The 18862-nt window shown below is 43.8% G+C and overlaps 1 protein-coding gene across 2 annotated transcripts in view; it reads left to right on the top strand.

Moving 5' to 3' along the window:
* cog6 (component of oligomeric golgi complex 6) overlaps positions 1-18862 on the top strand; it is a 55385-nt gene that overhangs the window by 34619 nt on the left and 1904 nt on the right. The window contains exons 13-18 of one of the 2 annotated variants that reach the window (XM_083772965.1): positions 420-537; positions 2662-2793; positions 3902-4036; positions 5700-5807; positions 11063-11116; positions 12031-12110. In XM_083772965.1, coding sequence (XP_083629091.1) covers positions 420-537; positions 2662-2793; positions 3902-4036; positions 5700-5807; positions 11063-11116; positions 12031-12110 — 627 coding nt within the window. Of the gene's footprint in view, positions 1-419; positions 538-2661; positions 2794-3868; positions 4037-5699; positions 5808-11062; positions 11117-12030; positions 12111-18862 lie in introns of both variants that reach the window. The other variant, XM_083772964.1, reaches the window with a different exon arrangement.

Below are 18862 nucleotides of genomic sequence, written 5' to 3'. Positions count from 1 at the left end.
TACTGTGGGAGAGTAGAGTGCAATCATCCAATCCACTAAGCAACTCAAACTCAAAGCAAGGGTGAATACCAACCACTTTGTCACATTGTTTGGAGCACTACACGTTTAGCTACACGTTTATCTTTGTTGCTCATTCCACAAATTGGTATTATTAAAGTGGAGAAATAATGGACCAACATTAGATTAGAGTTTAGTACCGTAACTAAAGTGTTCAAATAAATGTAGTGGAGTGAAAGCACAATATTTAGATCTGAGATGTAGTGCAGTAGAAGTAAAACTATTGGAAACTGGAGATACTCAAGTACTATACTTATGGTAAGTAAAATGTTGAGGTATTTGTACTTTACTTAAGTAAATGTACTATAGTTGCTTTCCACCACTGACTGTAAAGCTAAGTGTGTGTGCATCCACCAATGCAGTTCCATCGTGGGGACCAGCGTGGGCTCATTGCTCATCACCATGGAGGAAATGCACATCCTCAGCAAGAAGATGTTCTTCAACAGCTTAAGCCTTCATGCAAGCAGACTCATGGACAAGGTACCGGAAAGAGAGCTCCCGCGTGATTGCATTGTAGTAGTTGCGTGTTTTATATTTGCATTTTTTTTTTGTGATTTATTAACCCATTTGCCATCTCCCACACACAATGGGCGTTGGATGTCCAATGTGGTTTATTAAGATAGAAGAGAGAGTTCGCTGTGTTCTCCCAAACCACTTAAGGCCTATTTTCTAGTCTCTGGTGTGCTTACAAATTTCCGTCTTTAATGACGTGCCCAGAATAGACATGCCAATGTGGTTTAAAAAAATCACACCCGTGTGAAGTGAGGGGTGCAAATATGTTAAAGTCTAACTCATGTTGATTAGGTGATGTAATGGTGATGTAAAACAAACGGTGCCAAGTGCCAACACAAGCATTAAATGCCAAAAGAGACAATATGACATAAACGACACATTATGACGTAAATATTCCCTGTATTGTCAAATGTCAATGCTAAAGACAAACATTAAACTGTGTATACAGTAGGAGGGGCTAGCGCTCCTCAAAAAAGACTCTTAAACAAACATTATATCTTGCGCCACCCCTTATCCATTTGCCATTTTTTACTATTTTGAAAAACCTTTTAAACTATTAATACACCAATTCTAACAAAAATCCCATACCGCCCCAGCCCTAGCATCCACTCCAGCCTGTTTCAACTTGCATCGTCCCAAGTAGGCCAGTGTCCAACGGCACTGTAGAGGCTCCAACAGGCACCGCTCTAGTAGTTCAAATAGCCGATCTACAAGCGTCACAATGTCGATGTAGATCGGCTGGTTGGAACTATTTTAAATTGTTAAATTGTATGACGTAGTATGCAACATGACATCATGTGGGGTGCTGTTTTTTTTACGTCATTAAAAGTCCATAGCTGCCATATGACGTACTTTCCAAAAGCCAGACGTTGGGCTAGCATTCCTCAAAAATGATGATAATAATTATAAAAACTGTAAAATGAGCGTATCGCTGCTGTTGTCCAAACCTGGAGGATGACTAGGCCCGTAAACATCATGCGCCACCATTCAGGCCACAGGGCTGTCTGCTGTCCAAAAACAACAGCCACCGATGGTGCTTCCTCAAATTGTCATCCACATATACCAGCGCACGAGCTACAGCCGGGAGGGGGGGGGGGGGGGGGGGTGGGTGGGTCTGGTCACTACCCCAATCATTAGCACTACCAAGAATCTATGGCCTTAGCGGGGTGCTAATCAAATCCCAGGACCAGGAACACAGGTCCTCTCGTAATCATTCCTATTAGATGGCCAGAGGTAGCGGCCAGGGGCCCCAGTTCTCTGAGCCTAGTGAAATGAAAGTGTCTTTTCATTAGGGACAGAAAGGGAAGGAATTAAAAACAAAAGGCTATTCGCTGTCGTTAGTTGTTGGAGCCTGCATGTTTTTTGGTCTGACACAGCCCTCATTACAGGTAATTGTTAATGATCTGGAAATGTTATGAAGAGCATTTGTCCGCCTGAAGGATATAGATTACGCGGTTGGAGTGTTGTGTGTGTGCTGCGCCGCCGCCCAACACTCCCCCCACCTACGCTACCACACATTAGGTAGCGTAGAACCGGTGATTGTGCTTTCGTTGTCCAATGCTCCTAAAGACACTGGAAAACCCAGGCTGTCTACTTGAATTATCTCCTTTTGACACAGAACATTGATTCAGAATCAGTATCAGCGTTATTGTCACATAACACATGACATCACTTCTTTACATTAATGGTGTAAATAAGTGTGTTTTGTTCGTTTGTACGCACTCTTTCATTTTGTAGTTTCCGTACGAAAAGAGAGGATAGCATTAGAGTAAGAGCAGGAGAAAAGGAAAGACATACAAGACATAAAAGGGTAAAATATTCCAAAAGATATACCGTACATACATACATAACATAGTGTACGTACATAGTAGAAGGAATGTTCATGGTGCGGAGTATGCAGAACTGCCGTGTAAGCCTCACACATGACATCATAGCTTCGCTTTTAATTAGTTTTTATTCAGTTTGCAGAGTACAAAAAGGTAGTCGAACATTAGTGCCATTGTCGTGTCCTTGGCAGGTGGAGCTTCCCCCAGCTGTCCAGGACTCTACAGCCTCTCACCCAGACCCTGTCCTTTGTCCTGTCCTTGGCAGGTGGAGCTTCCCCCAGCTGACCTGGGCCCTACAGCCTCTCTCACCCAGACCCTGTCCCTGCTCAGAGATGTGCTGGCCTCACACGACTCCTCCGTGGTTCCCCTTGACGCGCGCCAAGCAGACTTTGCCCAGGTAAGTCCTCCCACTCCCTACTCAACAACACTCAACTTGAAGGTTATCTAGGGGCGCCCGCTGGCCTGACGGTCCGGGCGCATACCACATACAGTATAGGCTCTGGCCTGGCGGAGTCCCTTTCATGACAACCTTTGCTGCATGTCTCTCCCTTTCTCTTCCTCCCTCTTTCCTGACGTCTTCACTTGATACTATCGATAAAAGCAGAAAAGCCAAAAACTCATCTTAAAACTTGAAGGTTATCTAGAAATGGTAAACTGATTACACCAGATGGAGCGTTATTGAGTTCACAAGTTGATCATAATGCAGCCTCCACCGTGACTGGCGGTTGCGTCACTTTGTGACGTGTTGTAAGCTTGTAGATCAGCTGTTTTTTTATAAAATGTATTAAAATGCCAGTAATTTCTTGGTATATTTGTCCTATCTGTTCCATGCACTTTTTTATTAGGAGGCCTAAAAGGCAGAATGTAATTCTATTCATAATGTTCCAATTTCCAATGCCAAAAATCGTCAACAATATTAGTATTCAACTAAATTACACCAGTAAGACATCCTGAGGGCGAGAAACGACGCATCCACCTGGGTGACGGCAGCCTGCTGGGCGAGTGCTGGCGCTTTGGCATGGGGGGGTCAGATCAACATATGGAATTCATTCTGTACTTATATGGAATGTGTCTTGAGTGTACAGGGTTTGATGAAGTCAGAACAACATATGGAATGTCAGAATAGGTCGGCTCCATATAAGGAGATCTAAGGGTGGCAGCGTCTTGAGTGTACAGTGTTTGATGAGGTCTGGCCATATATGGAGTGTGTCTTGAATGTACAGGGTCTGTCTGTGTGTCTCTCAGGTGTTGTCATTTATTCTGGACCCTCTGCTACAGCTGTGCACCGTCTCAGCCAGTCTGTCTGTGTGTCTCTCAGGTGTTGTCATGCATGCTGGACCCTCTGCTACAGCTGTGCACCGTCTCAGCCAGTCTGTCTGTCTGTGTGTCTCTCAGGTGTTGTCATGCATTTTGGACCCTCTGCTTCAGCTGTGCACCGTCTCAGCCAGTCTGTCTGTCTGTGTGTCTCTCAGGTGTTGTCATGCATTCTGGACCCTCTGCTTCAGCTGTGCACCGTCTCAGCCAGCAACCTGGGCACGGCGGACATGGCCACCTACATGGTGAACTCGCTGTATGTGATGAAGACCACGCTGGCTCTCTTCGAGTTCACCGACAAGAGGCTGGAAATGCTGGAGTTCCAGGTCATTATCATCACATATTAATACTGCTTTGCAGAAATTCTCTGTTTGAGGAAAAATCGGAAATAGAAATTGACTTGAGTACAAGTAGAATGCAGAATGTCCCATTTCACTAGTTTTCAAATGGCCGAAATATATATAGGGCTGAAGTGGGTAATGTATGTTTTAGAATAATAATCAAAATCTACAAAGCAACTAGTAACTAACGTTTGCAAGTAATTGTAGTGGAGTAAAAGTACAATATTTGCCTCTGAGATGTAGAGGAGTAGAAGTAAAACATACTGAAAATTGGAAATGGAATTGACACGACGGCAAAGACACACGTTGCATATTTTAATCATGTATTTCGATTTTGGAGAATGCAAAAAATATGAATTCTTGATAGGAAATGCGTCTGCACTGCAAATCCTACATTGTCGGCACTTACATCCTACATTTTCAAGTATAAGTTTAAGTCTCAAGTGATTTGCAAGAAGCAACTTGGAGATAAAGTTATTTAAATGAGAGAGAAATTAAGCGCACCGACAAACTTAATCCTGTGCTTATGGTATAACACAAAATGGCCTCCTCTTCAGTGGACAGATTTCTTTCTTTTTTTTCATTCAACCTTTTTCTTAGAAATGCATTGAGGGCAAGCCCTCAATGACGCAGAGACTACAAAAGGCACAATAAAACAATGTCATAATATTGGAAATAAGAGAAAACAATAATAAGATATACAGTGAGTACATCTACGTCAGCAGCAATATGAGAAACGTACTGTAGCATTCACACAAAGGATCAATTATACAACACCAAGGGGTTTTGGGGGTTACTAGGAGTATTGTGGGCTTTACAACAGATAATTATTCCAATTCCATTCACTGAGACCCATCTGTGTCTAAATCTTTCATTGAACAGGAATCTTTTGTCCTTCAGACTCAAAAGCACTTCTACATACGTAGTACATAGTACATACGTATTCTCAGCACATCCATTATGGGCAAAGTACCCTAGACTCCAGCTCTTTATGGAAGTTTCATTATCAATGAAATGAAAGCAGCAGCTTCTCAATTGGGCACAAGTGCTATCAGTGCACACTGCTGCTGCTGCTGCTGCTACTGGCCAGGGGCAAAAATGATTAATATTAAAAATTTTATCATTTTTAATCCCGCGATTTTTACAACCCACTTTTTCAACCAGTGTCAATTATCTAATGCAATCCTGGGCGCTACACTTCCTCTGCCAACCTGGGGAAGGCAGCATACTGACCTCATGCTTCCTTCTATGCATGAGGAGTCCAAGCTTGTTCTTTTCACCTGACAGGGTAGAGTTTCCCCGGCCGGAAGGAACACGTTATTCCGACCAGTTCCTTTCACCTCCATCAGGGGGAGGTAGTTAAGAGACCAGGATTACTGCATGTTTTTTGTGAGGGTACCTACTAGGGCATTCACTTCTAGTCATTTTTACTAGTTGACTAGTTGCCTAGTTTACTAGTTGACTAGTTGTTTAACTACCTATTATGTAAAAAAAAAAAAAACTCTAGGATGAGCGAAATTCTAGTATATATATATATATATACTAGAATTTCGCTCATCCTAGAGTTACGCCTAAAATTTGCCACGGACAAGTCTTTTGTGTACATATGGACATACTGACGAGCCCTGCCTCCACCTGTGTGCTGCAGATCGAGGCCCACCTGGACACCATGATCAACGAGCAGGCCTCCTTTGTCCTGACCAGGGCCGGACTGAGCTACATCTACGGCTGTGTCCAGCAGCACAGCGCAGAGCAGGTAACACACACACACCAGTGTTGATGTTGACAGTCTTTTGAATAAAGTTTCATTTAGTTTCAGTCATATTTTAGTCATCCAAAAAGTGTTTAGTTTGTGTTTAGTTTTAGTCAACTAAATATAAGATTTTAGTCGATTTCGGCAGGCCTTGGTGGTGTCGTAAGTATTTTACACTTGGTTGCATGCTGAAAATATCCAATCTACAAGCCCACGAAGTGGCGCAACATGACGTGAGCTTGTAGATCTGCTATTTTCAGGACGCAACACCCGTAGGGTAATGCCCCTATGTATACATGTATGTAATCTGACACCACTGCCATATCAAGCACAAGTAGTCATTACGTCATACGCTGGCACGGTGCATATACACATCAAACGGCGACATACGCATCAAAGCACTGGACAAAAACTATTACTTGCGCAAGTAACAAGCGTCTGTACGGGGCATTACCAAGTGTAACAGAGAAGATAGCAGTAAGGAGGATGAGACTAGCTGGCCACTGCCACCGACACCAAGAACTCCCGGCCAAAAAGCTAGTACTGTGGGAACCAACACACAGGCATCGATCGAGAGAACGTCCCACACCTACCTACAGTACGTGGACGTACTGAAGAAAGATACTGGTGCGGAAAGCACAAAAGAGCTGGCCAGATGTACTGTATGGAGAACCGAGATGACTGGAGACGCCGATGGAAGGCTCGTCTGAGGACGACGTAGAGAGATGTTCCATATTGTATATACAACACAATGTAGTTTAACAAGGTGCAAAATAAAGGCATTAAAGAAAAAAAAGGAACCAGGAACATGGTCCTCAAATATCTAGTGCTCAAATTATCAATATTATATATACTGTATATTATTATACTATAATACATTTGGCCCTGGCAGTTATAGTAATACATGTACACACACACGCGCACGCATGCGCGTACACATGCACACATGCACGCACACACACACAAAATGCACTTGCATTGTTTGCTCGTGCTCACCCAAGTGCACGTCTAAGAAGTGTGCATTTAGTCTGTGCTCAGAGCTGCTCAGGTCCTCTAATGGTCTACTTTACTAGGTCAGGCGTGTTTACAAGGCTTTAGAATAGCTATTGCTATGGTTACCACCAGGCCAGGGGGCTTTTAGCAGTTCTGTCCAATTTTCACTTGAGAAGGAAACATGGAGAGATTGTGTCTTTTTTAAAGATGTATCACATTTTTGTGTCCACTAGTTGAGAATATAACCCCACGCACTCCCACTGGCATGGTACCAAAACCCACCAGTCCCTCCTGTGTCTATATGCTGTCCTCGTCTCAGCTTTCCTACAGTCTGTCACTCCTACACAGTCTCCCTCTCAGCTTTCCTATGGTCTGTCATTCCTACACAGACTCCCTCTCAGCTTTCCTGCTGTCTTATCTTATTGTAATTGCTGTAGTGTATATGAATGCAGCATCTAATAATGACCTTTATTGATAAGTCGACGGAATCAACCAAATATATCCTGTATGTTCAACATGTTCAAGTGAATAAACGGCTGCTGAACATGATTAGACGCCTGTCGGATCGTCAGACTGAGCTGCACCACATGCCATGAACATTTCGTACATTTCGTCCAGCTTGAGGCTCGACATGAGATTTGATCGTTGGCTATGCTCGTGTCAAATTGACAACAACAGATTGATAAATGCTGAGATCTTGCGTTGAGATACACCCATTTTGTGGTCTGCAAGTTCGATAAATAAGGGGGGGACCAAAATGTTGGACCGACCGACTGACATAGACCATCATTAGATGGCCCTGAAATCAACAGAAGTGGGTCCATGAATAGAAGATAAAGTCTCTGTGAGGGCCATCACAGTCAGACCTAAAACTCATAGAAACCATCTGGGGGCTTATTTACTATGCCGCAAATTACCGCCAGGACCACATAAGTCTGCATCGCCACATGTTTTCAATTTAGCGGTTTATTTATTAAGACTGATGATGTAAATGAGCACAGCCGCAGTGAGTTAATGAATGCACTGCCGCTATTGAAGTCTCGTTTTGCCTCCAGTGAGGCAAAGATCTGTGTCAGAAAACCCAGGAAGCAATCCATGGATAAAGATGAAGAAAAATCAACTTTATTCTATCGAGTGAAGACCCGCCCTCGTTGCCAATAGCAGTCGGGACCGGAAGTTCAATGATGGCAATTTTCAATTTGTCGAAAAAGTGGCTTCAAAACTGTCCCATGTGCACTGGCGCTCGGCTGGTGCAGTGGTAATAAAATCCAGCTTGGTTGAGCGTCTATTAGTACAGCAGATAATAGGAACGATCTTTCACTTGGTGATACAAGCGTGAAATTTGGCATGAACATGCCTCTGGGTCACCTCTTTAACTTTTTTAACCGAATAAACCGAATAAAAAAGGCCTTTTGTGGCGGTTCTGGACAACCATGGGTGCGGCCGACTCGAGACCGGGCACTGCACTCCCTGTGGGTGTGTGGAACGTGTGTGTCGAATTTGAAGTCGGTGGGGCGAACGGTTCTCGAGTTACGTGGATTACAGATGTACACACGCACACAAAATTCGTGCAATATAGCAGATCATTGGAACGGTTGTTCGCTTGGTGATACAAGCGTGACATTTGTCATGAACCTTCCTTTGGGTCAACTCTTTAACTTTTTTAACCGAGCCATCCAATAATCCAATATGGCGGTGCTATTTCAAGATGGCCGCCACATCTAATTGTTAGCCTATGTCTACATTTCTTACAAATTTTTGGAAAAATTTCACCATTATAGATAGATAGTTTTTTTTAATTTAGTTTTTGTTTTTTTTATATTCTTTATATTATTTTTTTATTTTTTTGTTATTATTTTTAGTTTTCATACTGAAAATGGTAGCATGCTAATGCTAACTTAATGCTAACATGGTAGCATGCTAATGCTAACATAATAATGCTAACATGGTAATATGCTAGCATGCTAACATAGCATGCTAACATGATAATGCTAACATGCTAATTAGCATTAGAAAATGGTAGCATTAGCATGCTACCATTTTCAGTATGAAAACTAAGAATAATGACAAAAAAATTAAAAATTAATATAAAGAATAAATAAAATATATAAAATAAATCTATCTATTTATCTATAATGGTGAAAATTTTCCTAAAATTTGTAAGAAATGTAGACATAGGCTAACATTTAGATGTGGTGGCCATATTGAAATAGCACCGCCATATTGGATTCTTGGATGGCTCGGTTAAAAAAGTTAAAGAGGTGACCCAGAGGCATGTTCATGCCAAATTTCACGCTTGTATCACCAAGCGAACAACCGTTCCAATGATCTGCTATATTGCACGAATTTTGTGTGCGTGTGTACATCTGTAATCCACGTAACCCGAGAACCGTTCGCCCCACCGACTTCAAATTCGACACACACGTTCCACACACCCACAGGGAGTGCAGTGCCCGGTTTCGAGTCGGCCGCACCCATGGTTGTCCAGAACCGCCACAAAAGGCCTTTTTTATTTGGCGGCCATATTGGATTTTTCGCTGGCTCGGTTAAAAATGTTAAAGAGGTGACCCAGAGGCATGTTCATGCCAAATTTCACGCTTGTATCACCAAGTGAAAGGTTCTCTCACAATATGGCTGTTAGCCGCTGTACTATTATGAACACTACTGGCCTGTGTACCCGTGGAGGGAAGCTGGTTGGAGACTGTGATACTTATCACTGCACATATAATACTGATACCGAGGAGTCAAGGACCTACCAATTACTGTGAAAGCTTTTCATTTCATTGGAGTTAAAGCTAAATCTAAATGTAGTAAAACGTGTGCTTTTTATTTTTTTTCATCAATGAATTTCACTATTTCCACATTAACCCATTAAAACAGTCTTTGTATTGAGTTGTGCTTGAAATGTACTGTAATTCTGCAGACTGTTAATAAATATTTCAAATTTGTATTTTCAATCAATCAATCAAACCCGGGAAAGCATTAGGTGATTTTAGATGGCGTTGGCTAAAATGACAGATCTACAAGCTCACAATGCTTGCACATCTGCTATATATATATATTTTTTTTTAAATCTTTTCAGAGGTTAATATATTCAGTAGATTATTAGCTAATCATTTTATAATAACTTTTGTGCAGTAATGTTTCTGCCAATGATTGTGAAGGTGACACTGTGTGTGTGTGTGTGTGTGTGTGTGTGTGTGTGTGTGTGTGTGTGTGTGTGTGTGTGTGTGTGTGTGTGTGTGTGTGTGTGTGTGTGTGTGTGTGTGTGTGTGTGTGTGTGTGTGTGTGTGTGTGTGTGTGTGTGTGTGTGTGTGTGTGTGTGTGCGTGCGTGTGTGTGCGCATGCATGCGTGCACAGGTTGTACCATTGGGATGACTGACACCCATAGTTGTGGTTTACCATGTCAGCCTAGGAGCTCTGGGTCGTGTGGGGACACAGCACGCCCAACACTGAGAGCCAGAAGTGACGATGCATGCTAGTGTCCTCCGTGACCTTATTTACCATCTTTGTGTTTTGAAGTTGTTTGTTTTCGGTCACTCTCTCGTCTGCATCGCCACATTGGCTGCCCCTAATTAGCATCTTCTCTAACAGCTCTATAAGGCGAGTCAGAGCATGGCTTAGCAGTGCTGTGGCCCTCCATCTCCAGAGAGAAGAAAAGAAGGCAGTTGAATGAGTGTAAAAGCCTGTGATCTTTTTTTGCTTCAAGGAAGTGTGGTGACGTGCATCAGTCTTTGTCGAGCGTCTATACAAACACAATTGGCCGGGGGAGGGGTGATGTTTGTCACTGCACATACTCCTACGGGCAGGGCCAGCATCTGTCAGCAGGGAGTGTTGGGGCGGAAGGCTTAGGACGGAGGCATTACGCCCTCATAGGGGGTAGGGCATCCAGGTGAGCCAGAAGGATATGACAGCAGTGACAACACACAGAAATGTGTGTGGGGAGGAATCATCAAATAGTTACCGTAATTGATAAATAACATTTAGAGTTGTAAATGTCATGTCCGGGTAGCTTAGTCGACCTTGTGGGCCTTTGGACCAGAAGGTCATGGGTTCTATCCCGGGCCCCACCAACTCAGCATTTGATTAGCACGGCTTGCGTGCGGCAAGTCGTACGTGAAGTACTCTGAGCTGCAGGTAGGTGTGGCGCTCCACCTCAGCAATCCAACTCCCATGGGTTGTAGCGCGTTCTCTGCTGATACCGACAATAAGCCTCTCCCGACCTACTTACTGTACTAAACGCTCTTTGTTGCTCTTGGTTCCAGGGTCCACTCTCCATCCTCCCCAGCATGGACACAGCCTCAATGAAAACAGCCATGGTAAGTTGTTCACCAGGTGACCTCAGGCCTCGCCTCGTTTAGGCAGCCCACCCCGTTAACCTTTTTAACCTGAAGAGACCTGAAGACGATTCTGTAAACTACTTTGTAATTCAACTACAAAGTTATTCAACATTCTTTCAAACACTTGACCAAGTTCAAGACCAAGATTAAATGACACGGATGCTTTCCCGGTTTTAATGTTTATATATCGATTGTTATATTTTCTTTTTACGATTTGTTTAGCATTTCTTATATTTCAACAAATTGACAAGAGAACACATTCCAATAGTGAAAATTGCCGATCTAGTGTCATTTATCGTAATCGAGGCAAAAGTTTTATATATTTTTGCCACGGACATACAAAATGAATATTACACCAGAGAAACGCAAAGAGATTGTAACCTCACGGGTCCATTTGATTCCAAATTGTACAGAGTTATGGGGGTCCAAACATTGGAGAATGCTCCTAATGTGCCATACAAGTGTCATATATTCTGAAGAAAACCTTGACATTCTTGACTTGACATTCAGTAATTGGGTCTTATGCTCAAAATAAGAACATTATAATGGTTTGTAAAATTACATTTGCCATGGACAAGATCAAGTCTTTGCCACATAGCACATTTGTCTGTGTACGGACATACAGTATATACGGACTTGTTTTTGTTTTAATTGCTAAATACAACGCACAAGTGGGCCTACTTAGGATTGATACATTCAATACCGATTATTTGCATTGCAAAATTATACCATACGATAAAAAAGTCAAACGATAATGTTGCCATTTACATATCGATACACTTCGATTGTTGAAATTGGAATAGATTTTTCGATGCAGTTACTGTATGGTTCCACCTCGCGTGTGCGGTGTCTCTAGCTTCCAGCTGATGGTTCTACTGTACCTCATCTCTCAGGTACAGTTTGACAGGTACTTGTCATCTCCGGACACCCTGGTGATGCCGCAGCTCAACTTCCTGCTCAGTGCAGCCATCAAGTGAGTTCTACTTTCAATTATGTTCACAATTCAATACGAGGCAGATTCTGAAAACACCTTCTAAATACTAACCTAAGTCATATTTATTCTAAAATGTACAAACTATATATACATCACGTTGCGTCATATAACACGTCACACACCAAAAATAATGTAATGCGTCGCCTGATGAAGTCTAAAACCAGGCTTAGGCGGAGGTAATTTTGAGAGGCTAGGTTCAAATTAGAGACCGTTGTGTGTACAAGAAGACCAACTTCTCTCTCATCTTTGTATAAAACAAAGTTTCAAAAGCAATGTTTAAAAACATCTACTCGGTAGAATGCTGGTTGTTTAGAATTTGCTCTGGTCCCATCTGCCTGGAATAATGCAATTTGAACATTATATACTAAATATTAAATATATATAAATATTATCTATTTTATTATTCTGCATTTCAGACACTTCCCCAAACAAACACACATGGAGTTTGGATCGTAAATGGAGCAAACATCACAATACTGCTGCACCTACACTACTATGTCTTATTAACCCATTCAAACCGGGAAAGCATTTCCAAGCACTGACCTCTGGGGGTTGCTTTACACATATGCTTTTAGCTTTACCCGGGGCGGCACGGCATTGGACGGCTGTATGTGTGAGTCACATTTTTACTGGGAAGTGCAACTTCGCTACAGGAGCACTCAGGTTAATGCCCTCTATTAATGGACACGGGGCCAGGACGCCATTAATTAGCTTCTAGTCCATTTCTCACTCACACCCGTTTTCCCCGAACGTCCCCATCTGTAAAACTCCATTCTATGTCCCTCTTTGTCTCTCCTTCTTTCTCTTTCGCTCGCTCTCTTCCCCCCCCCCCCCCCCCCCCCCCCCCCCCCTCTCAGCACTCCTTGGCGATAGATACACAGGGAAAAAACAAACCAAATCCCCCATTCCCCCAATACTCAAAGAGTGCACAAAATAATTGAGACCTCCTTTCAGGCCTGTTCTGTCCACGTTGCATGCATTGCCAGGAAGTCGTTTTCTTTCAGTAATGCACCAGAGACCGTTCGGCCCTCTGAGGGCCAATTAAAATAATGGATCTCCAGATAATCTCCTTTAAACCTGTTTTTCAACATTGCCGGCCGACTAAAAAGCCTCTGCTCTGTGTCATCAGCACCCTACCCTATAGGTGGGGTTGGTGAAATTGGAGTTTCCATGTTCTCCCTGTGTCCCCTAGGGTAGGGGGACATAACAAATATCATTCAGTAATCATGGTCTCTATACTGCCTCCCCCTGGTCACCCAGGGCCTGATGGAGGGGTGTTCCATGGCTATTAGTATTATTATTATTTCCTGTTAATATCCTTACTGTACACTTCAATGTTTTACTAAAGTCAGGCTTTCACTTTCAGATATCCATCTGCTTCTCAGAATCTGAATTTATAAAATAACAGTTCATCATACAACAGTTAATTCGCTTTATCTAATCTACCACTATTTTGAGCATGTAGACATTTGCAGCCTAATATTTTTGCATCCATATTTTTTAATCCTATGCCTCTGTTCTGTCTTGTGAATCTACTCATTTGCCACTCTTTTCAACTGCTATACAGTATAGTATGTGTATACTGTGTTCATGATTTTCATGTTTCTCCTTGCTCTCCCTCCCCTCTCTTTGCCTCCCCTGCCCCCTTTGTTCCTACTTTATTTTCCTGGAAAACAACTAAATGATGGAGCTTGGGCGAAAACCAATGTCACCCACTGATATTTACACCTTTACAGCTGTGTGATATGTGATGAATACATCTGATTCATACTATCTGTCATCACAGGATGTGATCCCTAAAAAAAAGGACAACTATTAGGGTTCTGCTGTGGTTTAAGTTATCAGTCACCATGACTGATTTTACTCATTTTGATTCTGAAGAAGCCAGCATGTCTTATATGGCAGCATGTTGCGCAGCAGAACTATCTCCCTATTCTTAAACTAGATAAACTCTCAGTTGAGAGTTTGTAGATTAGCTATTCTGGGTTATTTTAAGATTAGAGCGTGTTAAGTGTTAAGTAGTCAAACTATAGCAATTATGTTCAGCGTGTTCCATAAAAACCCACAATCTTGGATATTTCATGAAAGCAAAGGTTACTAAAACACCCTAACCCTAAACATATTGTATTAATTGGGCTCCTATCACATTGTTTCACAAATTGCACATTATAGGCCATAAAACATGTTTCAGTTTTGAGATTTGTATTTAACTTTAATCCATGTGAAGCCCTCTATCTGCAGTGTAGGGCTGTCATGATTACAATGTTGACGATTCATTGTCACACACATAATTGCTATAGAGTACAGAGGGTATGCCCATGGGTACAGGCTTTAGGTCTGACAATGACAACCTACCTCAAACCATAACCACAAGCAGCGCATGTTCGCCAACCTTAAGGCATGTTCGCCAACCTTAATCCGGTCGCCAACCTTAACGCATGTTCGCCAACCTTAATCCGATCGTTTTCCGCATGTCGGTCCTATGGTATGTCGGATAAGCGCGCGCACCCCAATCGCATGCATAAAATGAGTGGCAAATCGAGTTGCAAAGTTGGTTTAACGTCGTTTAACATTTAATGCAATCAGATAGGACTTTTCTGTTTGGATGCATGGACTGTCAAGGCCAGAAAGAAGCTTTTTTGCCACTCAGTCAGTAGACGTTCCCGCATAACTTCCAGGTATGATGATGATGACGCATACCCTCTATTAGCGATGTAATTGTGCTTTTTTCCATTGAACATTGGAATGTTACAATTTGTATTTTTTGTTGTATTTCTGTTTCTCACAAATTGCACTGGGCAGATATGACAAATAACTTAAATATACATAGAAATCACTGACGCATTTAATTATTTTTTTTCTTTCCAAAATATGTGCAAAATAGCGGAAATAGTTGATCTACACAACACGTCACGAAGTAAGCTAGTTCTGCAATTTTTTTAAAATGTCAACATGGAAACGATTGACTATTCTGAAAAAATAATTGGCTTATCTCAAATAATTGAGATTAGGCGATTATGTAATAATACCAGTGACAGGCCTACTGAAGTGCGTCCATAGATGGCAGTGTGCACCACCACACTTGCAGTGCTGCTGCTGCTGGCTTTAGCACAGCAGGTGGGGGTGGGGTGGAGGTGGGTGGGTGGAGGTGCTGCTGCTGCTGGCTTTGGCACAGCAGGTGGGGGTGGGGTGGAGGTGCTGCTGCTGGCTTTGGCACAGCAGGTGGGGGTGGGGTGGAGGTGCTGCTGCTGCTGGCTTTGGCACGGTGGGTGGGGGTGGGGTGGAGGTGCTGCTGCTGGCTTTGGCACAGCAGGTGGGGGTGGGGTACTGGGGTGGAGGTGCTGCTGCTGGCTTTGGCACAGTGGGTGGGGGTGGGGTGGAGGTGCTGCTGCTGCTGGCTTTGGCACGGTGGGTGGGGGTGGGGTGGAGGTGCTGCTGCTGGCTTTGGCACGGTGGGTGGGGGTGGGGTGGAGGTGCTGCTGCTGGCTTTGGCACGGTGGGTGGGGGTGGGGTGGAGGTGCTGCTGCTGGCTTTGGCACAGCAGGTGGGGGTGGGGTGGAGGTGCTGCTGCTGGCTTTGGCACAGCAGGTGGGGGTGGGGTGGAGGTGCTGCTGCTGGCTTTGGCACGGTGGGTGGGGGTGGGGTGGAGGTGCTGCTGCTGCTGGCTTTAGCACAGTGGGTGGGGGTGGGGTGGAGGTGCTGCTGCTGCTGGCTTTGGCACGGTGGGTGGGGGTGGGGTGGAGGTGCTGCTGCTGGCTTTGGCACAGCAGGTGGGGGTGGGGTGGAGGTGCTGCTGCTGGCTTTGGCACAGCAGGTGGGGGTGGGTCACTGGGGTGGAGGTGCTGCTGCTGGCTTTGGCACGGTGGGTGGGGGTGGGGTGGAGGTGCTGCTGCTGGCTTTAGCACAGTGGGTGGGGGTGGGGTGGAGGTGCTGCTGCTGCTGGCTTTGGCACGGTGGGTGGGGGTGGGGTGGAGGTGCTGCTGCTGGCTTTGGCACGGTGGGTGGGGGTGGGGTGGAGGTGCTGCTGCTGCTGGCTTTGGCACGGTGGGTGGGGGTGGGGTGGAGGTGCTGCTGCTGGCTTTGGCACGGTGGGTGGGGGTCGGGTGGAGGTGCTGCTGCTGGCTTTGGCACGGTGGGTGGGGGTGGGGTGGAGGTGCTGCTGCTGGCTTTGGCACGGTGGGTGGGGGTGGGGTGGAGGTGCTGCTGCTGCTGGCTTTGGCACGGTGGGTGGGGGTGGGTGGGTGGAGGTGGCACGAAACAGTCTGTGCAAAAAAGGGGGAGGAAAAAAAAGAATCCAGTGAATAAGTGGACCCCAGGAAGACCAACTGGTTGCTATGGCACCAGCAAATGGGGATACTTAATAAAATAGGAATTGTATTACAGTTGCGTCTAACAGTTATTCTCAACTCTTTGCTTGCTGAGTAATCCTGAAGAGAAGCGTTTATATTCTAGTAGCAGAGAAGAAGAAGCAATGTGCTTCACAGAAAACGTGTACCAAAGCACTAGAACAATACTACACACTTTCACACAGATGACCGAACATGTACAACAATATGAAAATGTGTGATACAGGCAGTGGTTTGTCATTAACGTGAATGTATAATTCCAGAGTAGACAGTCAATCATTACAGTTTGTAAATAAAAAAGAAATCCACGTTGGTCAACTATTACAACAAACGAGATCCAAGTGGGACTATTTCCATCTGGTTTCTCCTGGCGGTACTGTCACGCAATTTTCGTTTCACAATTTCGTGGAATTGTGCTTTCTTTCTTGTTGTTGTCTCTGTTGTAGCAGCAGAAGGCCATATTTCTATTGCTTATTATTATTATTGTTGTTCTCTACTACTGTAGCGCCTCTCCTTACTAAAGTCACGTGACGCAAGGCCCTACTGGCCGGAGGAGAAAAACGGGGGGCAGCGGGCAATCGCTGCGTCCACTCGGTCATTACCCAAGAGCTGCTCCCAATCACTTCCTGTGATTGGAACCGGCTCCAGTTCGGACCCCGGGTATTTTCGAATCTCGGGCTTACCTGAAGACCTCTATAGGGGATGAAGTAAATTAACTCCACTTTGAAGTATATGAACTAAACAGAATAGAACTGCTTTCCTCTCTCCATGAAGCCCATGAACAGACTTACACTACTAGACTGAAATACTTAGGCAAAAACACGGAGAACAAACGCACATGAATGAGGGTTTCGTAGTCCAGATTTATTGCAGAGACAAAGTACAGCTTCATGGCCATGGGTCCTGAGACCCATGCATGTACCCATGCAGCTTGTGGGCAACTCACACACTAGGTAGACATTTCAGTATGCTTTAAATACAACTCAAGACAGAGACATCAAAGGGAAAATACAAAGGCAGGTTCCCAAACCCCCACTGTCCCAAATTGTTCCCTTATATGGTAATGGTCACCAGGAAGGAGGTACAGGAAGAACAGTTTTGATGAGATTTAGCCTCTCAGACCCAAAATGTAAGAATATTTTGTTATCGTTGGATAAGATTTTGTCCACAATTCCATGCTGTATTGATGTTGGTACCATTAGGAGAGATAACAGGCAAACGTTGATCAAAATTACAATTTCTTTACATTCTCTAATTGTGTTATGTAGACTTCTTGTAAATTAAGTAATGCCGATGTTTAACAATAATTTAACTCTTGAGAGCATAACATTTTACGCTCTCAAGAGTTAAAGATCTAAAAGGGTCCATTTGGTTACAAACTTTCCATCATTTAGCTGGGGACCACCTGGAATCCCCTCAAGGACCACTGGTTATAAACCACTGATATAGGGGATGAGGTTTGTTTCATTATCAATATAAGTAAATACACAGTGCAGTGGCATGGATAAGAGTGGGATACACACATCCTCTGATACAGCATAAGGGTCTCACTTCGTTCATTGCTATTATTGTTTTTATTATTATTTATTTGGGGGGTTTTAACCACATCAATTCTGGCGAAAAGTCTCAAAGTAGCCTATGCCTGCTTGATTATGATATGACATTTATACTCCGTCCTATGCCGGTGTCATAAGGGGCGACTGTGGCTCAGGAGGTAGAGCAGGTCGTCCAATGATCCATGGGTCGGCGGTTCGAATCCCGGCTCCTCCTGTCTACATGTCGAAGTGTCCTTGGGCAAGACACTGAACCCCATATTGCTCCTGATGTGCTGGTTGGTACCTTGCATGGCTTCCGCCGCAATCGGTGTATGAATGGGTGAATGTAATGCACAATCTATGTAAAGCGCCTTGGATAAAGGCGCTATATAAATGCACCATTTACCATTTTACCATTTACAAGGGAAAATAGCCGACCTACAAGCATAGAATGCATCACAATGTAATGTTTTGTGAGCTTGTACTAGATTGTCTCATCTTCCTCGCACAACACTGTTGCACGCAAAAGTAGTAATCGGAATCTTTATTGTGACATCATCACGTCAGCATTGCAGGTGTAAAATTCTGTTCGTTTGAGCTCTCAACAATGCAGTTACAAGAAGAGCTAGGATAGAGAACGAGATGAGAAGAAAAGAACACGGATCACACAGCAAAGAAATAACAGGAAGGCACACTGTTCAAATCAAATAATGGAACAGTATGCATAAGGTGCATGATTATACTTAACCCATTCTGACCGGGCACCCATTTTGGTGTCAGCATCATGTTATGCTTTAGCTATTTAAAAATAGCAGATCTACAAGCTCATATCGCGCCACCGAGTGGCGCG

The sequence above is a fragment of the Protomyctophum parallelum genome (assembly GCF_964188405.1).
Source record: "Protomyctophum parallelum genome assembly, chromosome: 9".
Taxonomy (NCBI): Eukaryota; Metazoa; Chordata; class Actinopteri; order Myctophiformes; family Myctophidae; genus Protomyctophum; species Protomyctophum parallelum.
This window is presented reverse-complemented; position numbering and strand designations above follow the sequence as displayed.